A 13,523-nucleotide genomic window follows, 5' to 3' on the forward strand; every position below is an offset into this window, starting at 1 on the left:
AGTTGCCTCCATGCTCCGGAAACCCGTGCACTATCAATGCATTCATAGAAATAACACTGGGGCTTATTTAAAGCATTTGGGTCAACAGAATAGAAGGCTGTGAGTAAGAGCCATGGATGAAAACAGGTCAGACTCAGCAGCCAAAGAGGTCTGAGAGGCCCTTTAAAACACAATGCATTGTTTTATGAATTGAGATTAACCTTGCTCAAACTCCCAAAATGTGATAGCCAGGTAAAAGGAAGATCTGATAGGATTTAGGCCATCGGGGGGGTATAAGACTGATAATTCAGGAATACAATGAAAAAATGAGGGAGGGGGCTTCATCGTTCCCTCTTAACATTACCTGGACACATTCCATAGCGGTTTGACAAGCAAGAGGCCAAGTCTGATTGAAGAATCCTTTTCCAACAAAGACTGTTGAGCCTCTTTCTGTGTAGCTGCACTTTAGGCAAGCATATTCATTGTTTCAAATCAGTCCCTAGAAGCAGAGACTGAGATGGGGATTTTTGCAAGTGTGTTATTTATTAGAGTCTTTTAGGAAATGGAGAGAGACACGGTGTTATAGGAAAACGAAGCAAGCAGACACTGAGGGATTCTGAAGTACGAGGTTTACTATCGTGCAGGGGCCCAGAAGAGTCAGTCTCCAAATTCTGAGCCCCAAACAAAGGATTCTTGGGGTTTATATAGCCTATGGGGTCTTCCTTTCTACGTAGCAAAGCGAGATACCAAAGCGGAATGGGGTAATTAGTTCTATCTATGGGACAGAAGCAGAGTACAAAGGCTAAATGTGAAAATTAGTTCTATCAGTGGGGGTGCTAGCTCCAGTCCTTGTGACTATCCTGCTATTTGCTTTTCCAAGACGGCCTTATCATTCTCCCAGGGCGCCTGGGGTTTTGGGTGAACAAAGGTTTTCCAAAGCCTCCCACATCGGCAGGAGAGGGCAGGGGTAGTAGCTGCGCAAAGATGTGGTCCCAGCTGGTCAGCTGCTGGGGTCAGCCTGATCTTGAGGGGAACACTGACACACAACTTATACCAGATTGATCCCAGCTTGAGGAAGGGGCCAGACTCCTAGGAGCCCTTAGCAGTAGCCAGGAGATGGTTGCACCAGCCAGGTGAGTGGCAGGACACTAAGAGATCCATTGTGGTAGCTAAGCTTATGGGACTAACTTTCTAGGAGCCTTGCTTTGTGGGTAGGAGACGTGGTTCTCATCCCAACAGTGACTGCACTAAGGACACAATGACATGAGTACAGGCCTTTTGTGTGACCTCTGTAACCATCTTTTTCTCATCTGTAAAGGCAGAGAGGTGGGAGGTAGGACTGGATTTTAGATAATTCCTACTCTCCCAGCTCCAAAGTGCAATGATTTCAACAAGGGAAGTGGCCGGGGGTGGCGAGGCTCCCTGAGGAATAATTGAAGTCTTTCTACTCATAGAAGGGAGTTAATTAATGTAGCCGTGTCCCTGAATGGCTGCTCCATTAAGTGCACCTGTCTCACCTGGAATAGCTCTGAATACACAGGCAAATCTAAGAAGACAAGCAGTAAAGCTGTCCTGAAGGCGCACATTCTAAAAAAAAAAAAAAATGCTGGCAAGTCTCTGTTTTGGACAAAGTGCTTTCAGGGCAGTTTACCTCCAGGGAGCGTTGATGCAGTCAGGCAACCTCGTTTAACTCAGTCCTGCATCAAAGCAAATTAGAGGCCAGAGGCTGTCCCTGCAAAATGGCACAACCTCTGTAGCAACCGCAATTTAGCAAAATACATTTAATCCTTGGTGGCACAGCCCCTTCTCTGGGAATTTATCCTCCAGGCATATGTGTATGAAATGACTTTATATAAATGTATTCATTATGCTGCTCTATCAAAAAAAAGCCCAAGATTGGAAACAATTCAGTAGTTCATCAATAAAGGACTTTTTTAAAACAATAGCAGCAACTGTGGGACCTTCCATACGATAGAATACTGTACAACCGAGAACATTCTGAGCTGATATGGAAAGTTCTCCAGGAAATATTGATAAGTAAAAAGCCAAGGGGAAGAACAGTATAAATTAGTATGTAATTATAAACACATGCATGTACAATGTGTTTCTTTCTATATACACAATGGAGGTAATAAGATTAAATATTTATATTCAAGTATATCTGTGGATATCTGAAAGTCCATATTTGTGTATATGGAAAAAATATCCAAAAAACAAAAACCAAAATAAAAAATTTCTATGAGTGCTTACCTACCCGTAGGGATGAGGAAGTAGGAAAATGGGATGGATGGAGGCAGAGGTGGGGTTGAAAATTCTCACCAAATGCCTTTTTTTTTTTTTCTGCTACTCAAAGCTGTTTAGATTTTATTTGGAGGTTAACAGGAAGAAGAGAGTTGCACTTAAGCTAATAATTAACATGATGTAATATTTTAAACTAGATTTTTTAAACACTCTAAAGACTTACATGCCTCTTAGCTAATGTTATAATTGTACCATATTACTCAGGTTCAAGTTCTTCTTTCAGAGTCATCAGAATAATATGGGTTGAAGATAATTTTGAACATTTGCCATCTGCTGCTGTTGTTTTTCCGTGTGTAATATAACAACTTACAGTGTCCATCGTAATTTTTTTTGCAACATAGCCATTTCTTTTAAGCCCAGTTTGTGCACCAGGCTGGCGACTGTCCCAACTCTTCTTGAGCTGCTCAGATAACAGTTTCATTGTTTACCGGCTCTGGCCCTGAGCAACTCGAAATTGTTGAAAAGCCATTTGTTGTTGAAACAAATTAGCTAGTTTTTCTCCTTGTTCCTCGGCCTTCACACAGCTGTCTCCCACTGCTGAAACAAAGTCCAAAACTGCTGACAAAATTCTTGGTTAAGCTTCTGCCTTAGATTTTGTTGGGGTTCCCAAATATGTTCCATTTTCTGGTTACTGGATTTGAGGGGAGCCTTGGTGTACGCTGCTTGTCCTTTCTTCTTTGCAAGAAGAGTGTCATTAATGTCAACTCCAAAGTGTTCCGGCACGTTCTGTGCTCCACCTCCCACACCTCCGACTATTCCTGCAGAAGTCCTTTTCTTCCCAAGCTTCTCAGTTACTGGAGTCTTCACGTCAGTAACACCCTGCTCTGAATCACTCGGATCTTCTTCGTCTTCTTCCCCAAAGTCATGGGCTCTCACCACCTGATCCTCTGTTGGTGCCTTCCCGGATCTCCCTGCATTGCTTTCTTCCAGAAGACAACAGAGTTAGATGTTTCTCGACTGCGGCCCCTGCTCACAGCCGCAACACTCCTCTCCAAATGCCTTCTTATAAATTTTTTTCGGGATCTCTTACAATCACCGTGAGTTTTTCTATGAGGAAAATGGAGCAGCGTTTTGATTAAAAAGTAATATGAACATGAAAAGGCAGAGATCCATGAAAACTGGTCGTCCTGCCTGCCTTATTTTGTGCTTTTGCTCTCAGGGATTGGCAAACTGTGGCCAGTGGTTGGTAGTTGCACAGAGACCATGTGGGCTTCCCCATGCTGTAAATATCTACTGTCTGGCCCTTTTCAGAGAGTTTGCCCTGTCCGACAGCTTTAAGTTGCAGAGTTGTTGGTAAAGCAGCTGTGACTATACCCCCCCTGAGCTCAGGTACTGGAGGGTTTTACCATCTCTAAATCAGCTTTTCTGACCACGGCTGGGTTATGCACCAAGAAAATGAAGCAGCGTATTGTATCAGTTAAGAAGAGCCTTCACTCCGGGAACAGGCAGCCCCGGGTTAAATCTGGGCTTTTTCCTCACTGCTGTGTGACCTTGCGCCAGTTAACTTCTTGAACTGAGAAGGGTAGGTCATAATGATGCCTCCTTTATGGAGTTATTTGGAAGATTAAATGTGTTAATGTTGGCAAGATATTTAACACAATACCTGTTAATATCATAAACTAATATTTTTATTTTTTTTATAAATAGGGTGATGACCATTCAAATGTATTTGTAGAGGACACCACAGGAGGTGAGTTTTTTTTTTTCACTGAGCACCAAAATGATCACTTAAGTGGCTTTAAACATGTCTTTTCTATTAAACATCAACAAAGAGAATAAACTACTAACAACACATACTTTCCCCTTAGTGAGAGGACACAGTTAATATGGGAACTCTGCATCTCTCCCCTCTTGGTCTGTGTGAAGAACCAGGGAATGCCTGAGAGAGGCATTTCCTCACTGGCCCAAGAACATGCCCCCTGAGGTACTCAGCGAAAAGAGGATGCTCTGGTAAAGTGGGTTTGGGAAGTGCCTCACACTCAGTCGGCTTGGGGAGAGTCACATACGAGAGCACAGCAAGGCTCCCAGACAAGTTCTGCAGGAAAGAGAGCTAGCTACCTGTAGCAGAACATTTTTCAAAGTTTTTGGAAAACAAGTCTTTTTTTCTGCGTAGTAGTTACTCTTCTGCAGTGTACCATTGGGATGCAGCCTAAGAAACACCCAAATTATACTGCTTTAGCCTTTGTGTCATGTTAAAAGTCCCGCAAAAAAACAAAAAAAAAATCCAACCATAATTAGCTGTACATGAAACTGAAAATAGATAAAATTATCTAAATTTGAGGTTGTCCAAGAAAGATAAGGTTCATGCTTGCCCTCAGTAAAATACCTTCTAACATTATCACTCTGTAATAAATGTTGTAATTATAGTTGGTGGAAGTTTGTTTATATTGACTGTGAATGCATACAAGTAAGTGGCTTTCTAAACAACCCAGCTCTCATCCTGCACTGATCCATGAACATGAGATATAGAGCATCATTGGATGACAATGGCAATGGCAGTGTGTGAAAATCTCAGTCACTCAGTGACATCATGGTGATTCATGGGGAAGGGCACATAAATGGGAGCCAAGTGCAAATAAACAACTCGGTCCCAACTGGATAGGAATTGATTGATTGCCTAATAAAGTTTCCTCTCTTCCTGGTTACAAAATTAACACATATTCATTGTGGAAAACTTTTCAAGGTAGAAAATCAGAGTCATCTAAAGCCTTATGAACTCTGAATAAGCATGATTAACATTTCTAGTACACTTTATTACAGAATGTTGTCTATATATTTATTTTCACATAGTTGAGAATACATATGTGCATATAAATATTAGCTCTAATGTTGTACATGTCATAACATAAGCATGTTCCCATGTCATTAAATACTCTCTATAACCTTAATTTGTAATGGGTACATTACAAGAATGTACCATCATTGATTTTTTAAAAATAACTATTTTTTAAAAACTGGGATAGGATACAGCTATACCAATAATGATAATAATAATAACCACAACTCCTCTCCTAGATTGCAAATAGATAAAGGTAAACCTAAATTCCAGAGAACAGGAAATGACCACCTGGCCCATATGTTAAGAGCACCAATCTATTCTTGCCTTTAATAGAAAGTGCCAGAAAACAGGACTTTCCAGTCACAATGAGCTCCTCTGTGAAAAGACTGAAGCATCTCTCTGACTAAAAAGAAACCCCAAAAAAGCATCCTTCAGTATAAAACCAATGATTCCAAAGACCCCAAATTCACTTTTTTTCCTCTGCTTCCAGCTCTTTCTCCTCTGTCCTGTTCCCTTCTATCACCAACCCAATTTTTTATGTCCTCTCTCTCTCTCTCTTCCTCTCTCTCTCTCTTTCTCATTGGGCCTTTCAGCTCATAATGCATTCCTGCAAAAAAAGGTAGAATTGTGTATGTAAACGAACCAGCCCAATTCCACTAAAAGTAAGTTTTATAACTGTCAGTGGAACAATCTAACTTTTAAAAGTACTGACTATCTACATAAGGTATGAAGTGTAAGTCCTCTGACTGCAATAAGTCCTCTTACAGTTGAGTAAGTCCTCTGAAGTATAAGTCCTATCAGTTTACTTAAAGTATAAAAACTAATTTTGTCCTCCGGGAGGGAAATGAAAACCTTCGACTCCCTCTCCAGGTAATCACATTCTACCTGTTGTTTTAGTCAGCTCACACCTATAGGATGAGCAAGAACAGTTCCTGAGTCAGGACAAGAGCCCAGAGCTCCACCTGGACGGGGAACTCAGGGCTGACCCCGTCCTGCCCTGCTCTCCAGGGCTCTCCCCACCAACCTGGCTGCTCCAGGAACCTCCACACCCCGGGGGCCTGGACTTCCAACAAAAACACCAAATACTTTGAACTTTAGTGTCTTACTTTAAAACTGCATGCAAATTTTTCATGAAGTAGAACAAATCACAATATCCTATATTGCAATATATTATGGTCTACTCAATGTATCTTGCAGTTTGCAAAGCATTTCCCTTAACAGAAGGGTTAACAAGAAAAGTATTCAAAATCTTCCATTACTCTATCATAGCCACATCTGTCCAGCTGAGAGAAGCATTCAGCTTCAGATGTTGTTTTGTTTGTCCTGCATTGTGCTCTAAAAAAACATGACTTTGAACATGAACTCTATGCCCACCCACCCCACTGGTTTAGAATCTTTGCCTGGCCTTTGCCTAAGTACATCAAAGAAACCTTCTGAACATTATTGTCTGTGGAATCAGTCTGCTGCCTTCGCCATCATCCCCAAGGGTATTAGACAGAGCTACTCCGAAGTTAGCCAGTTGGAGAAGGGCTTGGACATGGTGAGTTTCTCTGACTGCCCTAAGGCCCACGTTTTAAGCTTTCACCATCCTCATTGGCCAGGCTGGCTTGTAGCTTGGAGCAGTACCTCCCTAAGTGGCTCCTACTGAATCCTGCTCTGAACTTCAGAGCATCCCGAGCTAGCCTACACCTGCACCCTTGACCTGCCCAAAAACTCTGCCTGCACAGCAGAAGGCTGACCCACCCCTGGCACAGTGGAGTAAGCAGTCTGCTAACTCTCATGTTGTGCAGCAATGAGAGGGCTCAACACTTGATCACATGTAAAATCTCATCTTCATAAATAAAGCTCTAGAGCCTTAAAGCTAGGGTGAATTATTTGTCTCTGCTCCTCTCTCTGAAACAGCCTTGGGTAGGACTGCTGTTTCCTCTGTCTTCAGATCCCCACTCTAAACATTTTTTTTAGTTCGAGATGTCCCTGCTTCCAGACTCAGCAGTAACCATTGGCATTTCCTGAGCCCAGAGCCCCCAAGGTCCCAGAGCCATTCCCAATCCAAGTTTCAGGTTGTGGTTACCTCTTCAGGGGACCTCGTTCTCATCCAAGGTCTCCTGGAATTTTGGTTTACTTTAGGAGGATGTCTTACACATACAACAATAATAGCATCGTAACTGTGGCCAAGGGACAAAGGGAGCCATTTCCTCATGAGGCCTATTCATGTACAGGAACCACAGGATCATGGGTATTTGAACCATATTAGGGATCACTGCATCCAACACCTTTATTTTACAGATAGAAAAACTGAGGTGCAAGGAGAATTCCTTTGCCTAGATTAAGTCAGTTGACAATAGGATCGAAAACATAGCTCTTGTCTACCCATCCCACAAGGCTACCTACTACACCACATGATGACTGAAAATCTTCTAGGGCTCCACAAATTCTAGAAGGCTTTGCACTTCGCCCACATTTCGAATCATATCTTTGCTGTAGAGCAGTAGCTCCCAAAGTTCGGTTCTCACTTGCCACCTTTGTGATTTTTGCTCCATCTCTATACTACTTATCATACAAGCCCTACTCAATGTATCTTGCAGTTTGCAAAGCATCTCCCTTAGCAGAAAGGTTAACAAGAATAATATTCAAAGTTATCTTCCATTACTCTATCATAGCCACATCTGTTCAGCTGAGAGAAGCATTCAGCTTCAGATGTTGTTTTGTTTGTCCTGCACTGTGCTCAACATATCATTTAGTTAATATTTTTCACCAAATGGACTCACTGTTATTATTTATATACTTTTATTTTAAAAGGAATTTTATATCACCACCCTAAGTGGAAAATAGCATTATTTTCTGTAAATAGGAACTATTGCTAAATTATCATCTTCCAGACTCCCTACTTGTTTCTAACTCCTCTTCATCAGAAAAGGATTAGCACATGTTTAAGTGTGAAATAACTGACAACTGAGACACTTAAGAAATTTTTAGAATAATTTTTAAGTTATTTTTTGTGATTAATGCTATTTAATGGTTTATCAGTTTTATCACTTAAAGGTATGTAATAATTTGTGTTTAAATGAAAATATGTTACCTGGGTCTGGGAATAAGGCTGAAATGGTCATTGGTGCCTTTTAATTATGGCTCTGAACACATTCAATTAACTCTAAGCTTCTCATAAAAAGAACTACAAGAGTTTGGTTTTTACATGACATACATAAAACCAGAGTTTCAGTACAGTACTTCTTGCCAATAACTTTTATTCTTACTTTAAAGGTGTCACGGAAGACTTGAGGAAGTACAAAATTATTTTCATGATCGGTGAGTAACAGCCCTCAAATTTTCTAATACAATTGCTTCATAATAACAACTTGGTAAGGGAAAAGGCTATTTATTTCTCATTCTGTTTTGAAGTCTTGCTTTTTTTCTTGCTTTTTTCTTTTCTTTTGGTGAACGGACACTTTTGGATTGCTGCTTTTATTTGCACGATTTCGTGTTGCTTTTGGATTTGTATCTTTTCAGCACAGACAGCGTGGGGCTGCAAATGGGCCCTTCCCGCTTCAGCACTCTGTGGTGTGGGACGTGACCCTGGGCTGTCGCCCACAGTCAGTCACCCACCAGATACTCACTGCCTGTCAGACGCATACTGGCAATGGACACGGATCACTGAGCTTCCATCTTTGATGAAAAGATCAAATTATTATCACAAAATTAGGAAGGATACAAAAAGCCAAAATAGAACAACCTGGCTGGAGTGTTTGGGATAGAAGTGAGTTTTTATTTTATACAGAGTGATCAGGGAAGGCTTCCCTGTGGAGGTGACATTTGAGCAGGGAACTAAAGGAGGAGATGAGACCACTGAAGGGATTCATGGGAGGTGAGGAAAGGAAGAATCCCAACCAAAAAGAACAGGCCTTAAGCAGTGACAGTTCTTGAGCCCAACCTGAATGTTATGTCTGACCTACTTGTATCTAGTTGACTTTAACCTTGGGATCTGGATGGATTCCTGCCACATTTAATTTACATTCTTTTCAGAAAGTGAAACTACATTATTTCTACTCCTTACTAAAGAGAAACATCATCATAATTTCAGAGAAAAGTTCCCTTTCCACATAACCTTTACTTAGTTTTCTTGACAACAAGGCCAAGACACAATACCTTCTACTTTCTGTTTAGCATTTATCTTAGGAATCAAATTAGAAAGAGGAGAGACTCTTTAAACTTGATATGCAGGAATCCAAGGAATGAGCCTTTGTTGTCACATAGAAATCTGCGTTTTTATGAATATGATCCAAAAACAGCTTTGGAAAATAATACAGCATATTTTGGGGGGTGGTTCTGCATCTAGCATTACTATTATTTCAGATTCACCCATTGTTTAGCACTCACAGTTGAATTTTAAAATAGATTTTCAAATGTCACTTCTGTCTAGGATAAAAATTTCAGCTCACCTGTTCTTAAGTCCTGTGCCCTTCAGAAGGTCACGTAGCACAACGTAAAATCTTTGGCATCAGACAAAGCTGGAGACCCAAAGGCTCACAGATCACACTCAGAACTGCTGCTCTGAGCAAAAGGCTTTTCTTATATCCAGCCAAACTCTTCTGTATGTCAACTTATTGGTCAGTCACTGTCCTAATACAAAAAAGATTCCAGCTTCCTGTTTGCACAGGAGAAGCCACTGTGACATGAGGAAAAGTAATTGTTCTTCTGGGGTTTTTACTGGGCTCGGCTTGAAAATTAAGATCTTGGTTCCAAACACTTCCATGACAGATGGCAGAATGATACTTTAGGGCTGCGTATTGCAGGTCAATTTGAGCTTGTAAAAATACTCAGGATGTCATAGACATACCCATGGCAGTTTTGATGGGTTTCAATAAACAAGAGTCAGATGGTTTCAGTGAAACAAGTGTGGCTTTGTCTATATGAGAAGATGGCTGAATTTTTTTTAAAGATTTTTATTTATTTATTTTTAGAGAAGGGAGGGGAGTGAGAAAAAGAAAGAGAGAAACATCAATGTGTCGTTGCCTCTCGTGTGGCCCCCACTGGGGACCTGGCCCAAAACCCAGGCACGTGCAGTGACTGGGAATCAAACCTGCGACCATTTGGTTCACAAACCGCACTCAATCCACTGAGCTATGCCAGCCAGGGCTTGAATTTTTTTATTGTCCTAAATTATTGTCTTGGCATCTACCAGAGTCACAGCGGAGCTGTAGTATTAGCACAGGCTAGTTTGACATCCTTGCTGTTAGTCATAAGATAAAATTAATATTTTTAAAGCACTCTTCCCCATTTCGAAGTATCCATTAGTTCTCTTTTGTCCACAGAAAGGCCCAGACTCCTTAGACTGGCCTTCGAAGCTCTCTCCCTGCCGGCCTCCGTGTGTCTTTCCTATTTCCCACCGCACCCCAAGTCTTTGGCTCCACCCCCACCTGCTTCATTATCATCTCTTGAACAGTTTCTCGCTTTCGCCATTGTTTTCATTTGAAATGTCTTCTCCCCTAGCTAATCATACCCCAAGGTCAGGTGTAAGTTCAGACTCCATGTGAAGTCTTCTCTAATCACCAGCTTCCACTGTGAGCTCCTCCATTCCTTGGTCTGCGTCTCTCCCTTAGATACTCCAGAATGACTAGAACAATAAACATCTGTTGGAATAATGAATTCCTTAGGAAGCAGTGTGGTCAGTTTCCATAACAACCGAAATAGCCATCGGAGTTCCTGGAATGGAACTGACAGGCCGGTCGTTGCTGTTGCTGTTGCTATTTCTGGCAGGACGGTTTTCAGGTTAATGAGCCTCAGCAGATGCTCCTTGCTCCACGTACCTGCCACCCTCTCACTGAAGACAAGCAACATCGACTCCTTCCCTCCCCACCTTACCCCAAGTCGGTACTATTTCTCCCTCATTTGCAAAATAGTTATAAGTGGAGGTAGGTAATAACACTGCTGTCCTCTGCATGGAAACAGATTTCTGGGAAAGTGGACCAAAAGTGGCAGGGATGGACCGAGCTGGCCATTTGAATGTTTTGTGACTATTACCTCTTTGTTCATGAAGAAAGCAGCTGTTTACAGACAGATACTTCCAAAGGAGAGATAAGGATTGCCCAGGATAGGGCCTGGTGATCAGAAAGATTGAAAAAGGTCCCATGGGCTTTGACTATTCATACAAGATACAAGAACTGTGCTAATATTATAAGACTGGAACTGTCATTAATGAAAATGAAAAATTATTTGGAAAATGTTGAAATATTCTCATTATATTCCACCAACAGGCTCCCACAGCTTTCACAACTTTTTCTGGTACATTTCTCTTCCTTTTCTTCTTTTTAATATCTTGATCATTATCTCTTTTGGCTTCTTTTCCCCTTATCTGCTTTTCATAGCCTGCCTGTTCCCAAAATGGAACATGACCTGAATTCTTATTAATTCCTCTCTAAAGTCTTGGTAGAAGTGCTTCGGTTTGGAAAATCAACTGACTTTACTGATGAGGTGTGACACTGAATGGCGTAATGATCAAGACACCATCCGATGCCCTTGAACTTTACTCTGTTGGGGACACAGGTGGCCTCGTGTTGTCAGCCTTGGTGCAGATAAATGGCTCTCAGCAGTAAGCTTTGAGAGGTGCTTGTAGAATGTTTGTGTTGTTCTGTGCATTTTTAACCACTGCCCAACTAGTCCTATTTCTTTCCTGGAGGAAAACTGGGGCAATGAGAATTTTTGCTCAAAACTTAGTATTTCAGTGAATAAGTCTAATTTTTAAAGAGTGTTTTCTTGAGGCTCAAGCTGAGTATTTTTGGTGGAATTGACTCATGTTTGGTTAAATGGAAAATGAAAAACAAGTTGGGAAAAAAATAAAAGCAAATCTGGACGTGGATGAGAATGTGATGGTGGGGGATTGTTTTAAATAAAAGCCAATATTCATTCATGGAACACTTAACACACACCAGGCACCATATAAAATGCTTTATATCTTCTTTAGTGTTTGTATCCACTCATTAGAGTATTATCACCATCCCGACTTTTCAAGTCAGATGGTAGAGAGTTAATTCACCACTAAGTGATGGATTGGGGCTTGGAGACTGGGATTTTTCTCATTGGCAACAGATGCTTTCAGTTGTGTGGTTTGGTTTGGTTTGGTTTGGTTTGGTTTGAAGGGATCACTTGCTTTATTTCTTTTCAAGAAAATGTCTGGCAGATACTGAAGTCTGGAAAACTGTAGTTTATCTTTTAGTTGGTCTGTCAGAAGGTAAAAATGGTGCTCAGCTAAGAAAGCAACTAGTTAAACAACTCAAACAATCACACAGAGCTTCTCCTTGAGAAAACTGTTAACCTGGGGGTGCTATCCAGCCTTTGTGCTTCCTATTTTATCACACAAAATATTACGGTGAGGTGGGCATAAGGCTCAGAATTAAACTAATCTTTTTCACTGCTCCATTGAGGGCATTCTTAAGTACCAGTGGCGTGAAGAGTGAGTTTTCGGTGGTGAAGAATACATGGCTAGCAGGCGTGGATGCCACTGCCTTGATTTGCACTTCAGTTTCACAGCCATGGTTTTTGCCTCACCAGTGAAAAGCAAATAACTTCTTAGTGTTGTAATGAAAGTAAGGGACTCCCACAGTGTGTGGACCACACTTTGAGAACCACCACCTTCGTATTAATTGGGGGAGAGGAAGGAGGTGAGCAGGTGTATGAATCCCCAGACTTAGCATTTAGGAGATCTGGGAGAAGAGCCCCTTGGGTCTTCTTTTCACTTGTCCTTTTGAAAGCAAATAACCTGACAAATATGAGGAAGGGGTCAGAAAAGAGGGGATGCATTTAGTAAAATCCCCTGTTTCTCTGGGCTCCTGTGGGCCTGGAAAGGTTCTGAATGTTTCTCTGTGCCCAGTGGCAGAAGGATGCTTGTCAGAATTGAGCACAGAGGGATGGATGCACCAGGAGTACCAGCAGGAGACTCCAAAGCAGGGGCTGGAAGGAAAGTGGAAGGGGGACACGCCAGGGAATCAACAACCCTGGGAAAAAAACAGGACTGGGAGAAAGGTAAAGAAAACCTTTGAGGCAAGAGAATAGCCCTGACGTGAACATTGAACTTTGAACTCGGCTAAGTCTGCTCAGGCTGTTATAACAAAATACCACAGATTCAGTGCCTTATTAACAACAGAAATGTATTTCTCACAGTTCTGGGGGCTGGGAAGTCTAAGATCAAAGCACTGACAGATTCAGTGGCTAGTGAGGGCCCTGCTTCCTAGTTCACAGACATCCATCTTTTGCTGTGTCCTCACCTAATGGAAGGGGAGAGAGAGCTCTCCAGGGCCTCTTTTATAAGGCCACTAATCCCATCCACTTCACTCTCATGTCCTAACCAACTCCCAAAGACCCCAACCTCTGAATACCATCACTTTGGGCTTTAAGATTCAACATATGCATTTGGGGAAACACAAACATTCAGTCTGTAGCAGAACTGGAGTGTCAAGGTTATCAGATACCA

General features: G+C 41.6%; 1 protein-coding gene across 2 annotated transcripts in view; it reads left to right on the forward strand.

Annotated features, from left to right (window-relative positions):
• The window catches only part of AK5 (adenylate kinase 5), a 220,613-nt gene that overhangs the window by 159,767 nt on the left and 47,323 nt on the right, over positions 1 to 13,523 (forward strand). For both annotated transcript variants that reach the window (XM_037148132.2, XM_053655593.1), the window contains exons 9-10: positions 3,928 to 3,970; positions 8,321 to 8,365. In XM_037148132.2, coding sequence (XP_037004027.2) covers positions 3,928 to 3,970; positions 8,321 to 8,365 — 88 coding nt within the window. The remainder of the gene's footprint in view (positions 1 to 3,927; positions 3,971 to 8,320; positions 8,366 to 13,523) is intronic.

The sequence above is a fragment of the Artibeus jamaicensis genome, unplaced genomic scaffold (assembly GCF_021234435.1).
Source record: "Artibeus jamaicensis isolate MK-2021 breed Jamaican fruit bat unplaced genomic scaffold, CSHL_Jam_final scaffold_1019, whole genome shotgun sequence".
In the NCBI taxonomy this organism is placed as follows: Eukaryota; Metazoa; Chordata; class Mammalia; order Chiroptera; family Phyllostomidae; genus Artibeus; species Artibeus jamaicensis.